Genomic DNA, 14490 nt, shown 5'->3' on the forward strand with positions numbered 1-14490 from the left:
GCATATCAGGAAAATGCAGACTAGTGACTCTAGCCTTAGAAACTCCCCTAGATTCTCCCACGGTTAAAGTAAGGATGAAATCCTCGAATTCATCAAGTCGAGGATCCTCCAACTCTCCCTCAGAAGGTAGCATGCACATCTCACAAAAGTCTACAAATGGTATCTCGAAGTCTTATTCTTATAAATGAAAGCACACCATAAGAATTTCCAGTCTAGACATGAAATGGAAGTGTTGCAAGAAAGTGTTGGAGAGAAGTAGATATTGATCACACTTATCTATGACGAAGTTGTTCAATCCGGCATTTGCCACGAATTGCTCGAACTCATGTCGAAAACCGGCTTCCCTCATGAAAGTGTTGCATGGTCACTCACACGGCCGTACCTCCGCCCTACGAGGGAGGTTGAGACCGGGTGCTCCTCCCTAAACTCCCTTGGAGCCTCGGCTCGAAGAGCCCCTCCTAAACAAGTTCATTCTTCTTGAAAAAATTATGAAATTTTTGGCCACAATTAAGAGGCCAATAGAACTTAACAAAATTGATAGCAACAACTCCTATAAGTGTCCAGAGGCTATATCAAGCATTCAAAATACTTAGAACCAAATGAATTCAACATTTAAGCTCATTTTCATGGTCATCAGTAGTAGCAAAATAAGAAAAATACAAAAAACCACTAGAACAAAAAACTAGTTGGACCAATGGAGGAGTCACATACAAAGGAGCAATCCCCCAAAATAGTTTCAGAAATGGAGCTCTGAACAAAGAGATCGAAAATCTCAGTTTTTGGGGCAAGAGCACGAGAACAAGAGCTACCATGATTTTTCTAGAGGAAGAAGAAGCAGTGGGAAGGTGCACTAAGTGAGTGGGGTCCTGTGGGCCTCACAAGACACCATGGCGCGCCCAAGGGGTGGGTGCGCCCTGCTGCCTTTGTTGTCTTGTGGACAGCAGGTGCACCCCCCTAGGGTGTGTCCAGTCCAGTGCCAATTTTTTAAAAATATTCATAAAAATCATGTTGAAATTTTATGACATTCTAAGTACTTTTATTTCTAGGTCATTTTTTATTGCATGGATAATTCAGAAAACATGAATAACATGACATTTTACTTTATTAAACTATAAATAGCAGAGTAAACCAAAGTTATAGAAGGTTGTGCTTACCGAATTCATCGACCACATGCCCCTAAAAAAGAATCCATTAATAAGGTTGATCTGGTCTTATTAACAAACTATTTTTGAGTGACATGAAACCGAAGAATTTTTTTATAGCACTAGGTTACCTCAATTAGGATATGCATTGTCCCAACAATAAGGTTTGATATTTCTTTACTGGAAGCGTGAGAGGAAACTCAAAACTTCCAATAGTGATTGTCATGACTTTTTCAATAGATTTGAGACTATTTACTTTATTTGTCTTCTTCGAAAAATATACGGTATGCTCATTTTCATTAACATGGAAAGTGACATTGCTTTTGTTGTAATAAATGCTGGCTCAGTCTCTCGGAGGTGCTCATAGGGGTAGTTTGTGCGTATATGCGTTCATAGTGGTGAGTGTATGCGTGTATATTGAGCGCTTGCGTCTGTATTGTGTTAAAAACATAGGGTCTATCCTACACCATTGTTATCCCAACAATATGCTCCCATTATTGTTGGCATCCTTGTCACATTAACAATGTCTGTGATCAAGAAAACAATACCATCAACAATATACTATGAGCTAGTCTCGAGGCCTGACTAGAAATGTTTCTGATGTTTATTATTCCACATATGCAATTAGGTTTTCTCTGAATCTCGCATTCACGAACTAACCCAATGCGAGCATATAATATAAATTTAATCATGAACATGGGAAATGGGCATTATTATTGCTCTAGGTCATATTACCAACAATATGCCCCTAGGCCAAAAACTAAAGAGTGCTCCCTCACCCTACACTCCGCTCGATCCACCCAACTGTCACTCATTATGATAGTGACACTTGTTGGTTTACCTCCATGCTCATCAGGGGAGAATATATATGGAGAATGCTAGAAAGAGGGTGTCTGCTCTAATGGCACCCATGGCAGATCTTGAGCGACATGCACGTGTCTACGTACCCGAAGAAGCATTGAGTGTTTCCACATGGGGATGGACGCAATACAAGTAATTTATTTTTCTTTTAGAGCAAAACTGTAAATTACGGTAATTTTGCTAGTGTATAAAAATTATAAAAAACATTGATGTATTTGTTGTCGCCGGGAAACTAGACTTAATATTGATTTGTTTTGGTTGAACTTTTTGAAACTATTTTTCTATTGGATCTACTATGTACGTCAAATGCTGCAGCTAAATATTTTTTTACACATGTTTTCATTTTATTATTTGCATTAAATTAGAAGCACCGAAGATTTTGTAATTCAGCTTAATCGTACCAAGAAGGCTGTTGTTGTTGAATCAAGCCTTTCAATGGATGATGAACTCACATTCTTAACCATTTTCAACCCTAATTCCTGACTGCTTCTGTGTTGTTTTCTCTCTCGGCTTTGTCAACCATTCCTTTTGCTTTTTACCACTCTGACAAGGTTTTTACACTCCTTTCCATTTCCATTGGCATGCCATTTTCACTAGCAACTCATTCCATCCCATCATCTGGTTACCGACTCTGCCTAGAACTCCATTGACAATCGGCATTGCAATAAATCATTCATGCTCAAGTGAAAAGGTCTAATACCTTGGGTACAATATGATGCGTATAACAATGGATCCATGATGAGAGCATCTCAATATAGTAAGTGTTAGTAAAGTTTGTCATAAAGAATATGTGATGATGTGATAATACAATGTCGAGAGATAACACTATTAGGGCATGGCCAATGCTCCACGCTGAACAGGTGCCCCGGCCCTCCAAGTCGGATTTAATGGTCCAGCCTACATAAAGATGTTTGCTTGCAGAGTGAAATGAGCGCCTGCAGAGGAGGCATCCTCTTCCCTATCAAAAACAGCTTCAACTCTCTTCTGGCCAATGCCCCAACAACCTTCCTCGCTTTAGCTCGCATGCGTTTAGGGAGGGGAGAGAGAGATGATGTGAAGAAGTGGACCTAGGGAGGCTGCAGCGTTGGGTCATTCTCATCTCATACGGTGGTTTCAGTCCAAAATTTCTATGTGAAAACTCGGGCGTCTGTATAGTGATGCCCCATTGTACATGCCCTTAGTATGTGTGCAACTAAGGCCCTATTTGTTTAAGCCCAAACAAACAGGACCTTGCACAAGCTTTATCTTTTAAAGATACATCGAGAGTTGGACACATCGGTAACCGCAAGCTTTAAGATACAAACATTTTTGTAATGATTTGAGGATTGCTCATCACATCTGCCACATGGTTTTCTATTCTCGCCAAAAAAACTTATTGATTGTTGAGTGATGATATGTTTTTTTACATCAATGTGGGTGATGATATGGTTTTTTTAGGACTAAGCTAAGCTTTATTGATCATAATCCACATGAAGTGGGATACAAGTCGGATTGTGAGGGTTGGCCAACCATACATGGCGCCCCACACCGAGAAAGAGTGCATGCTTAGCTAAGCTATGAGCTTCACCGTTTGAAGAACAGTTTTCAAAAACGAAATTACGAGTAAAATCCAAAGATCTAAGTTTAATTTATGTTATCACTGAACCATAGACTCCCTGGTTCCCAAGCTTGATGTCATCAACAACCTGCTTGCAATCGGACGCGACCATTATGTTGCCCTGGAGAAGATCTTCAGCCAAAGCAAGGCCTTCTCTGCATGCTATTGCCTCCAAAGTAGCCGGGTCGGTGATTCCTGGCAAAACCAAAGCCGAACTCCCCAGATAGTTACCCACTTGGTCCCGACAAACTGCCGCCACTGCTCCACGTCGGCTGTGGAAGACCGCGCCATCAACATGTATCTTCGAGAATCCAGCGGGTGGTGCTTTTGGCCTTGCATTTGTTGCTCTGTGCACCCGAGGGGCTTCCTGCAAATTGCTGGGGGGTTTTGCATGGATGAGCTCTAATTCTTTGATGAACCTGTTCACGAAAAGAGAGGTAGCCTGTGGGCTTTGTGTTAATCCTTCATGAATGTACTTTCGCCTGGCCGTCCAGATAGACCACAATGTGCCCGCCACCCGAGTGAAACTGCTATGATTCAAAGACGCCATTAGAGTGAAGATCCATTGTTTCGCATTTGGTTCCGTTGCGGCAATCAATTGGTCCACCGTCTCACCATATTCTAGCGCCCAAACGCATCTAGCCACCGAACACTCGAGCAGTGAGTGTCTCCATGAGTCACTCGAGCCACAGAAGCAACAAGAGGCGGTGGTAGACATATTGCGGTGAGCTCGTACGTCTTCTGTGGGGAGCGATTGTCTTGCTAAACGCCATAAAAACATTCTGATTTTTCCTGGTACCTGAACATGCCAGAGTTGCTTCCACGACTTTTCATCAGAATGCGCATTTGAGGTTCCTACTGCTCCTGAAAGCCATGCTCCCCTGTGGTTCCGTGTCGCCACCATCATTCTGTACATTGAGCGTACTGAAAACTGGCCGTTCCTCTCAAAGTGCCAAGCCCAGTAATCGTCAAAGTTGCGTGTGCAAATTGGGATCGCTAGGATTGCTTCAATATCCATAGGCATAAAAGTTTTCTCAACTTTCCGCATGTCCCATGACGCCGTAGCTAAGTTGAAATAATCAGATGCTAGCCTTGGTGGGTTAGCAATTTTGCTTCCATATGACCGGAGCATCTCGTCCCTAGGTATCCAGTTATCCAACCATACATCCGTGGAGTTCCCATTACCAATGCGCTTAATCAGGCCTAGCTTCAGTATATCCACTCCTTTGATAGCTCTCCAAATTTGACTCAGACGGGAACCCAAATCTGCTTGCAAAATCGTTGATTGTGGGAAATACAAACTTTTTAGAATCCGGGCGCTCAAAGAGTTTGGCTGTTGCAGAATCCTCCAACCCTGCTTAGCAAGCATTGCAAGGTTAAAAAGTTCAAAGTCCTTGAAGCCCAAACCATTCATGGCCTTTGGTTGAGTCATCGCCTCCCACGATACCCAACTCGGCTTCCGGTGACCATCTTTGCTGCCCCACCAAAACTTCCTAATTATCATATTAAGATGTTCACAAAGCCCTCGCGGAAGCTTGAAGCAAGACATGGAAAACATAGGTATAGCTTGAGCAACTGATTTTACCAATACTTCCTTGCCTGCTGTAGAGAGTGTCTTTTCAATCCACCCTTGTATCTTGCTCCATAATCTATCTTTCAAAAACTTAAAAGCTCCGTTCTTTGAAGATCCCACATCAGAAGGCATGCCCAAAGATTTCTCATTTAGAGTTTCATTTGGAACTTGGAGGATCTGCTTTATCTCACCTCGAACACTTTCCGGAACACCCTTACTGAAAAATATTGATGATTTACCATAATTGATACGCTGTCCGGTGGCCTGACAGTAGATGTCCAAGACATGGTTAACCTCATCTGCTCCCCCACTATTTGCTTTGAAAAACAACAGGCTGTCATCTGCAAAAAGAAGATGGTTTACATGCGGCGCCATGGCTGCCACTTGTATTCCAGCAAGATTTGATGACCCATCTCGAGATTTTAACAGGCACGAAAGGCCCTCTGCTACTAACAAAAACAAGTATGGGGAGATTGGGTCCCCCTGTCTGATGCCTCGTGAAGGAATAAACTGCTCCAATTTCTTACAATTAAACATTACCGAAAATTTCATTGATGTGACCATGCCCATAACAATATCCACCCACCTCTGTGTGAAGCCAAGTTTAATCATGATATCACGGAGATATTCCCACTCCACCCTATCGTATGCTTTCATCATGTCCAATTTCAGAGCACAATGCTGATTCTTTTTGGCCTTATTTCTCCTCATGAAGTGTAAGCATTCATAGGCCGCAATTATGTTATCGGTGATCAGCCTCCCCGGAACAAAAGCAGACTGCTCCGGAGATATAATATCAGGGAGTACCACCTTAAGCCTATTCGAGATCACTTTCGAAGCAATTTTATATAGGACATTGCAAAGACTAATAGGGCGGAATTGAGTTAGCTGGTTTGGATCTTTTACCTTGGGTATCAAAACTAACAAGGTCTCGTTGATGCCTTCTGTTGACTCATTGCCTTCAACTATGCTCAACACCATTTTTGTGACCTCTTCCCCACACCCCCCCCCCCAATGCCTCTGGAAGAAATGTGTGGGGAAGCCATCAGGACCCGGAGATTTCATGAGGAACATCTGAAACAGGGCGTCCTTGACCTCTTGCTGTGAATATGGAGCATTCAAGTGGGCATTCATATCCTCCGTTACCTTCCTGGGCACCGTGCCAATCACTCTCTCCATGTCCTGTACTCCCTCAGATATGTATAAGTTTTTATAAAAAGCATTTACCATGTCCTTCATCTCCCCCGTTTCCTCTGTTATACTGCCATCAGGCCGAAGTAGGGCTTTAATCTTATTCTTCCTCCTCCTTCTGCTAGCTCTAAGATGGAAGAAATAAGTGTTTGTCCCCGAGCGATAGCCATTCAGTCCTAGCCCGCTAGCGCCACAAAATCTCTTCTCGATGGTAAAGTTCCACCAATCTGTCCATTACCTTTGTCTCTAGATGTGTTGGCCCGGATCTACCTGGTTGTGAGCGCAAGGTATCTAGGTCCGATTTCAGCTTCTTTATCTCTGCCAAAACTGAGCCAAACTCTGTCCGGTCCCATGCGGTCAAGCCTTTAGAGAGGTTTTTGAGTTTCGCATGCAGCTCCCCTACTGTGACAGCGGAAGATTTATTCCAATTTTCATTCACGAAATCCAAGAAATCCAGGTGTCACTCCCACATAAGTTCATACTTGAACGATCGTGGTCGCACTGCAAAGGCATTGTCATCCGCCAATGTTAGGAGAATAGCTGCATGATCCGAGCTGGCAGTATTTTTGTGCTCTAGTTTTGCTGATGGAAATGCTAAAGACCAGGCAGGTGATGCTACACACCGATCCAACCTTATATGGGTAAAAGTGCCCCCCGTGACTCTATTTTCAAACGTCCAAGGATTTCCATGATATCCAATGTCCGCTAAGCCACAAGTATCGAGTGCATCACGGAAGGCATCCATTTGGTGATGATATGGTTAATTTTGAAAACAAAGTGCACACAAATTTCAATACTGGAAATGCTCTGAATAAGACGGGCATCGGCCCATCTAAGCTACCGGACCGGACCCAGCCACGAGCGTCGGTCGTTTTCTCCCGCAGCGACCCACCCCCGGCTGGACACCCGCAAACCCTCGTCGACTGTTCTCCGCCCGCCGACGAGGCGAACCACTTCGCCGCCGGCGTCTTGGCCCGCTGTCGGCGTTAGCTTCCGCCTCGGGTTCGCCTCCTAAGGCAGCGCCGCCAGTGGCCGTGCTGACTGCAGCGCAGAAGGCGTTCTGCTCCAACCCGGCGCCCCCCTACCGAGGACGCACTCCCAAACCCTCGCCGGCCGCTGTAACTTCTCTTTGCACCACATACCCCCTTCGTCCTTGTCTCCATCCATCTGCACTGAGAGCGAATTAGGGCAATGGAGTTCTCCGTCGAGGAGGAACCGAGGTTAGCACATGACATGGCATGAGTGATTCCTTTGCCTTTATTCCCCATGTTGCTTATTTCATTTTGGCACAGGTCGGGCGCGCCCCTGACACTCGGGCTCGGGGAGGACGCCATGGAGGCGGTAAGGAGAGCTTTCCCGGGTCAGGATTTTGCTATTGATGTGGTGAACCGAGCTTTCGGTCGGCGGAATCCGGCGGAGCGCAGCCAACAAGATTCCTCTGCCTGTGGTATCAGTGGAGCATGTACATCGGAAAAGCCTATGGATTTGGAGCAGGTGGAGAACGCTGGGAAGAGCTGCGCGCAACAGGATCCCTCTGCCTCAGAAATGCAGTTGAGATCTCAGGAAGTGGAGCAAGCCGGTCAGCGCTGCGATGCCCCTCCCGCACCTGCAGACGTAGGCACTGAAGCCGGCGGGCCTCCCGCACCTGCAGACGTAGGCGCTGAAGCCGGCGGGCCTCCCGCACCTGCAGACGTAGGCGCTGAAGCCGGCGGGGGCTGGAACCGCAGGTATGCCAAGGTTGACCTTGAGCCCGCTGCACATTCCATGTCCACTGGATATATTGTTCGTTGTTACTCGTTGTGGAACTACTTGTGGAAGGTCTCTGTTCTGTATTCTTCGGTATTACTGTTTATGTTTGTAAGTAGCAAAGTTGATTGGTTGCCACAAACCTTGATGCATATGAAGCCAGGAATACTATTGTATCCTATTTGTTCCGTATCTATCTGACGAATTGCTGCTCAACAAATATCAACAGGCCCACTTGGTTGCCCCCATCCCTAGTGGCTTGAATTCTTTTTAGAAAATTCGATGATGCACACTGATGTAGGATTCTATGGCATTGCAATGAGAAAGTGCTTAGTGCTGTATCAACATGCAACACAGCCATAACTCTTGCTTCTTATTGGACTCAGGGTTAGGCGAGGCCGTATCCCAGATGAACGGGAACCGGATGCCCAGCGAGTAAGTGCGCTAGAGAAGGCATTGACTGGCTTTGCAGAGAGGCAGACTGATGTTGTTGTTAATCCAACAGTGGGGACCTGCTTCGATTCGATTACAGAGGCATATGATTTTTATAACCTCTATTCCTGGGAAATGGGGTTCGGTATAAGGTACGGCAAGAGCAGGCGGAATACAAAGGGAGGTAAATGCATGCAGGAAATTACTTGCGTTAATGCGGTAAGAATGCGTGTATTTTACTAGTCATCAGTTCCTCAATTGCAGTTGGTCCCGAAACATTATGCAGTGATTATGTTGCTTTCAGGGTAAACCAAATATGGGCGGGAAATCGCGCAGGTGCGAGTGCACAGCACTAATTAGGCTACTCAGAACTGATGACAATGGATGGTATGTCACCCAGCATAGGAAAGTGCATAACCATGCTTTTTCCACTACATATGGAAACAAGGTTCATTGGCCATCTCATAAGCATCTAGATAAGTACACCAGGGATTTGGTTCGTCAGTTAAGGCACAATAATGTTAATTTAGGCGTGTACGATACGATTGCTTCTTTTTTTGGGCGAATGGAGAATGTCCCTTTCAATAAGCGTTCGATCAGGACACTGTGTGGGGAAGTTATCCGTGAGCAAGCTGTTGACGATGCTAGGAAGACCATGGAGACAGCAGCTGCATCTGGAGAAAGACCAGAAAACCATACGGGGGAGGAGACGACATTCAACTGTATGGGCTTAGCCTCAACCACGGTTGGTTCCCCGAATATGCCGGTTGAGCCCCTGAGGTACCCTGAGCAGGACGATACACACAGCAATGCTGAGGCAGGCAGGCTGGCTGATCTGTTGTTAGCTTTTGGGGATTGTCACCTGGTGCTTAAAAGCTGCACCTATGATGATCTCATCAACTCCAACGGTACCATGTCGGGTCTGGAAGAGGCAGTGAAGGCTGTTACACCCCATCTTCAGCAGGGCATTTTTGGTGACCTGTGGTCCAGGGCCCACAATTCTGGAGGCGTCGTGTCAGCTCAGGTGCTGACCATCAAGGACCTGTTCAGATTCACGCGTTGGCTGACAACCACCACGGGCCAGCATAATCTGCGGTGCGTCCAGCAGCGTGCCAAGCTGGTCAATTCTGGGAAGGCTGTCTTAGAGCCCGAGCAGATAGCCCTCCTCCACCTTTATCAGGCTGAGAATGATGAATATTCAGTTAAGATGAACAAACTCCAGGGAGAAAGGGATGCGAAAATTGCCCACTATATGGCGAAAATTGATGAGGCCCGCAAGTCCTTCGAGGTCAGCATTCAAGCTGCAAAGCAGCACTACCCTGTGTCCGCCTCCTATGTCGCTCTGGATAGCAATGAACTCCGCGCGCAGTGCTGGACCATGTATCTCGCCCAATGTCGGAAGGAGGCGAAGGATCTGAACGCGAAGGCCTCAAACATCGTCGAGAAGTATGGGCCAGAGGTCATACAGCGTCACCTATTTGAATTTTGCAGCCAAGAGACAAACCGTCAGGCCCTCCTCAAGTATGCCCAGACCAAGGTCAATAACCTGAAAGAGGCAGGAGATGCCCGTGGAGAAGATACTCTTCATGACTACATGACGCTCCTTGATATTGAAAAGGCTTATGCGCTACTCGCTGCTGAAGAGCAAATAGCCAATTGCCCAGACACTTGTGGGGGCAGTGAGGATGCGGATCGCGGTAATAGAAACAATATCATTGCAAGAGGTGAGGCTGCTGATGGTGCTCGAGGTGATGGACAAGATGGGGGTGAAGGTGCATCCGAAGGTCCTCCGAGGCAAAAGCGTCAAAGGAACGACCAAGACTATGTTTGGTGGTGACTCTTATAGCAGGTGATTCACATTAATCGTAAGAGGATCGTGTGCATGATATGTTTCCTTACCTTGCAAGTTCAAGGTGGGATATGAGGTTCAAATTAGGTTGCAGGAGCATTCATGGGTTCTTAATATACCTCGCTGTGAGGTATATTAAAATTTGTACAATGGTTGCAGTACCATAAACATCCATGTCACGGAAGCTTTCGAGAGGCTGGTGTGGTGTAAGCTATAATTCAGTTGATGTCTTCCCAGGTTAACCTTTTCTAATAGTGACGGCAATCTGTTGGACGCTGACCAAATCAGGAAATACATTGTTACCTCTTTATAGTACTGTCTGATTCATCATAACATAAATTTCTGTAGTGGGTTAAAAGTTTCTGCAAGAGTTAAATTTCTGTAGAGGGTTAAAAGTTTCTGCAAGAGTTAAATTTCTTGGCAAGATGCTCCAACGATTTGCATTTCATCGTTATCTTTTTGGGATTGAATTTGTGAGGTAGTTAGTGATCTCTCTTTTGTACACAAAATGAAGCTGGGGAGATCGGTGGAGAATGCTTACAAAATGTACCAAAACAGTGTTAAGATATACTTCCCGTTTCCACAATGTAGTGCATATTAGGTTTTATGAAAAAAATCAAACTTATCTATGCTTGACCAAGTTTACAAAAAGAAAATATTAGCATGCAAAATCCAATCCAGAGATTAACGACCAAGTTGAAACTGAGACAAGAGTTGTCAGAGCGACCTTTACTCCCGCAACAAGATTTAAGAGAATCCTAAGCAACAAAAAGTGCAGAGCCTATCTATCTATACCAATATAAAAAGACCCAAAAAAACTGATCCAACAGATCTAGGCCATCCATTCACGTCAATCCAACAATCATTATTGTTCTAGTGGTGAGCAACTAAACATGTTTAGCGCTAATCAATCCCCTTCCTTTCCCAGAGGCCACGGCCACGACCCCTTCCTTTCCCACGGCACAAAAGGAAACTAGCAAGTAACCGTCAACTCCGCCTCGCCGCCGCACCAATCGCCTCGAGCCGCCGCATATTCAGGACACCGCCCCCATTTGCACCGAGCCGCCGCACCTTCAGGACACCACCCTCACCGCCTCCACCCGCCACACCTTCAAGGACGCTGCCCCTTATATCTCCATGCCGCCCCGACTCATCGCCTTGCCTAGCCTTGGCCAACGCCGCCGCCTCCATTTCCTCCACCCACCGCACCTTCAAGGATGCCTCCCCTCACATCTCCGTGCCGTCCAACCCATCGCCTCGCCTAGCCTCGGCCGCCGCCGCCTCCTACATCGCCTGGCCGGCCGTAGGGGACGCCACCTCCTACACCGCTCGGGCGGCCGTCGGGACACCTCCTACACCATCGGGCCATCGGGGATGTCGCCTAAGCCGCCTGGCCGTTCGACGAGGACGCCTCCTAAACCGCCATCAGTTCACATGTTCCCGTCATCTCACACTGTCAGGGTACGCGCGCGCCACATGCGGACGCTGGCCCGGGGGTCTCTCATCTTTGCTTCCTTTCGTTCACCTTTTTTTCAGTGACATGCTGCTTCAGATTTGGTAGATTGATTAAGTGTGCTAACTGTTTTGGCATACTCCCTCCGTTTCAAAATATAATGCGCTCGCGCTTTCCGAGGTCGAACTTTGACCATAAATTTAACGAACGAGACCGACTGCGACGGGAAAAAAAGGTTACATAATTAAAAACTTCTTTCGAATACGAATTCACTGATATAACTTTTGCTCCCGTCGCAATCGGTCTTGATAGTTAAATTTACGGTCAAAGTTGAAGCACGGGGATAGAGGAAGCACTACATTGTAGAATGGAGGGAGTATATGATATATTGATTAATGTGCATCTAATCAGTGCGCTAATAGGGATATTTCTGCAGTGGCTGATAAACTGTTTCACTTACCTCAGTTTGTCACGGTTTCTAAACAGATAAAATCGGAAAGCAGCCCTTATACACTTGATAAATCTAAAGACAAATCAAGCTTCTTAACAGAGATTAGAAAACTCTTCGATCGGTGATTTCAATGCATAGATTCAGAAGTTAAGCTTCACTATTAATGTCATTTTTGCATTGCTTGATCAATCACCCATATTCATGATCATACTAAACAAAAACAAATCTTAAGATTACACGTGCGTTGCACGCGCGCATTTACTGGTAAGCATCGAATGATTGAGTATCACCGAGAATTTGATTGAATGCTAACTTAGACTTGTTACTCTTGAGGATTGTGCATCCTTCTAATGGTTAGGAATAGTTCAAAGAGAATCCAGCGTAAGGAATCGTCGATGAACAAATTTGTAATGGTCCGGAGATCACCACAAGATCTAATGAGTGATTGAGCGAGTTTCGATGAACTTAGCACAAGAAGAACAAGGCGAGCTGTGGCTTAGGCTCTCCAACCCAGATGTAGCTGGGGCACTGGCGTAGCCAGATCGAGCTGGGCCTCTGGCAAGCTCCAGGCCGAACACGCGTTGCAGTGCTAAACACTGTCGAAATTGCTAGTACCAATATAAAAAGACCCAAATAGACTGATCCAGTAGATCTTGGCCATCCATTCACGTTAATCCAACAATCATTATTGTCCTAATGGTGAGCGACTAAATATGTTTAGTGCTAATCAATCCCCTTCCTTTCCCATAGGCCATGACCACGACCACTTTCTTTCCCACAACCCCTTCCTTGATTCCTTTCCTTTCCAACGACCCCCTCCTTTCGTACGAAAGGAAACTAGCAAGGAACCGTCAACTCCGCCTTGCCGCCGCCCCAATCGCCTCGAGCCGCCGCATATTCAGGACACCACCCCCATTGCACCGAGCCGCCGCACCTTCAGGACACCGCCCCCATCGCCTCCACTCGCCGCACCTTCAAGGACGCTGCCCCTTATATCTCCATCCCGCCCCACTCATCGCCTTGCCTAGCCTTGGCCGACGTCGCCGCCTCCATCTCCTCCACCCACCGCACCTTCAAGGATGCGTCCCCTCATATCTTTGTGCCATCCAACCCATCGCCTGGCCTGGCCTTGGCGGCCACCACCCCCTACACCGCCTGGCCGGCCGTCGGGGACGCCACCTCCTACACCCCCCGGGCGGCCGCCGGGGACGCCTCCTACACCATCAGGCCATCGGGGATGTCGCCTAAGCCGCCTGGCTGTTCGACGAGGACGCCTCCTAAACTGCCATCAGTTCACATGTCTCCGTCATCTCGCACTGTTAGGGTACGCGCGCGCCACATGCGGACGCTGGCCCGGGGGTCTCTCATCTTTGCTTCCTTTCGTTCACCTTTTTTTCAGTGACATGTTGCTTCAGATTTGGTAGATTGATTAAGTGTGCTAAGAGAATCTCCAGCCGCCCCCCCAGGATGCCCCCACTAGCACTTTTTGGACGCCGGCGCCTAATTTTTCTCCCAGCCGGGACCCCAAGACCACAGTTTTCGCCGGATTTAGCCAAAATTAGCGCCGGCGCGCGCAGGCGAAACCCAACCTACCGGGGGGCTCTTGGGAGAGGAGAGAGAAGGCTTTGCATGTCTTTTGGTCCACAGTCAGCCTCTCTTCACCCTTGTTCTCCGGGCCCCACCCACATGCACTCTCTCTTTTCCTTCTCACCTCCACGCGCGCCTGCCTCGCCGCCTTGCTCTTCTCCTAGACGCGTGCCTGCCTCGCCGCCTTGCTCCTCTCCTCGCCGCGCGCCTGCCTCACTGCACTCGCTGTCCAAGGCCCCACCTGCCTCGCTGCACTCGGGAGGGAGGGGAAGACGCCACCGCCGCCACGCGCTCTAGACGAGTACGAGGCCGCTGCGTGGCCGGGGCGGAGCTCGCCCGCGTCCGCCTCTGCATGGCCACGGAACACCGCCGCCCTCGCCTCGCCAGGCTCGAGCCGCTGGCGCGAGCTGCTCGGGCGTCCACGGGCACCGCGTCGGACCTCGCTCCTCCCGAGACGAAGCGCGCCCGCCTGGTCGCTGCTCCGGCTGGCCATTCCTCTGGTGCTGGTAGTCGGGCGGCGTGACATGCTGCTGGTCGTGGCGCGGGGCTGCGGCTCCCGGAGGAGGCCCGGGGAGGGAAGTGCTCCCACATGGCAGCCGCGTCGGCGT

At 47.7% G+C, this 14490-nt stretch overlaps 1 protein-coding gene across 2 annotated transcripts; it reads left to right on the top strand.

Annotated features, from left to right (window-relative positions):
* The first annotated feature begins 7198 nt into the window (after nt 1-7198).
* On the top strand, nt 7199-10706 carry LOC125508632. 2 transcript variants are annotated; one of them, XM_048673388.1, is made up of 5 exons: nt 7199-7584; nt 7657-7982; nt 8022-8091; nt 8497-8761; nt 8847-10706. In XM_048673388.1, the coding sequence occupies exons 1-5, from the start codon at nt 7556-7558 to the stop codon at nt 10377-10379; spliced, it is 2223 nt and encodes a 740-aa protein (XP_048529345.1). In that variant the 5' UTR covers nt 7199-7555; the 3' UTR covers nt 10380-10706. The 2 variants fall into 2 exon arrangements, with proteins under 2 accessions (XP_048529345.1, XP_048529344.1); XM_048673387.1 differs by having other exon boundaries at nt 7657-8091.
* Nucleotides 10707-14490: the final 3784 nt, after the last annotated feature.

This window comes from Triticum urartu, chromosome 5 (assembly GCF_003073215.2).
Source record: "Triticum urartu cultivar G1812 chromosome 5, Tu2.1, whole genome shotgun sequence".
NCBI classification, from domain to species: Eukaryota; Viridiplantae; Streptophyta; class Magnoliopsida; order Poales; family Poaceae; genus Triticum; species Triticum urartu.

Bases quoted from the DNA above. Each gene is read 5' to 3' on its own strand.
- LOC125508632 (XM_048673387.1), top strand. From the start codon at position 7,556: ATGGAGTTCTCCGTCGAGGAGGAACCGAG. The intron at 7,585-7,656 runs GTTAGCACATGA...ATTTTGGCACAG, and splicing joins TCCGTCGAGGAGGAACCGAG to GTCGGGCGCGCCCCTGACAC. The intron at 8,762-8,846 runs GTAAGAATGCGT...TGTTGCTTTCAG, and splicing joins AAATTACTTGCGTTAATGCG to GGTAAACCAAATATGGGCGG.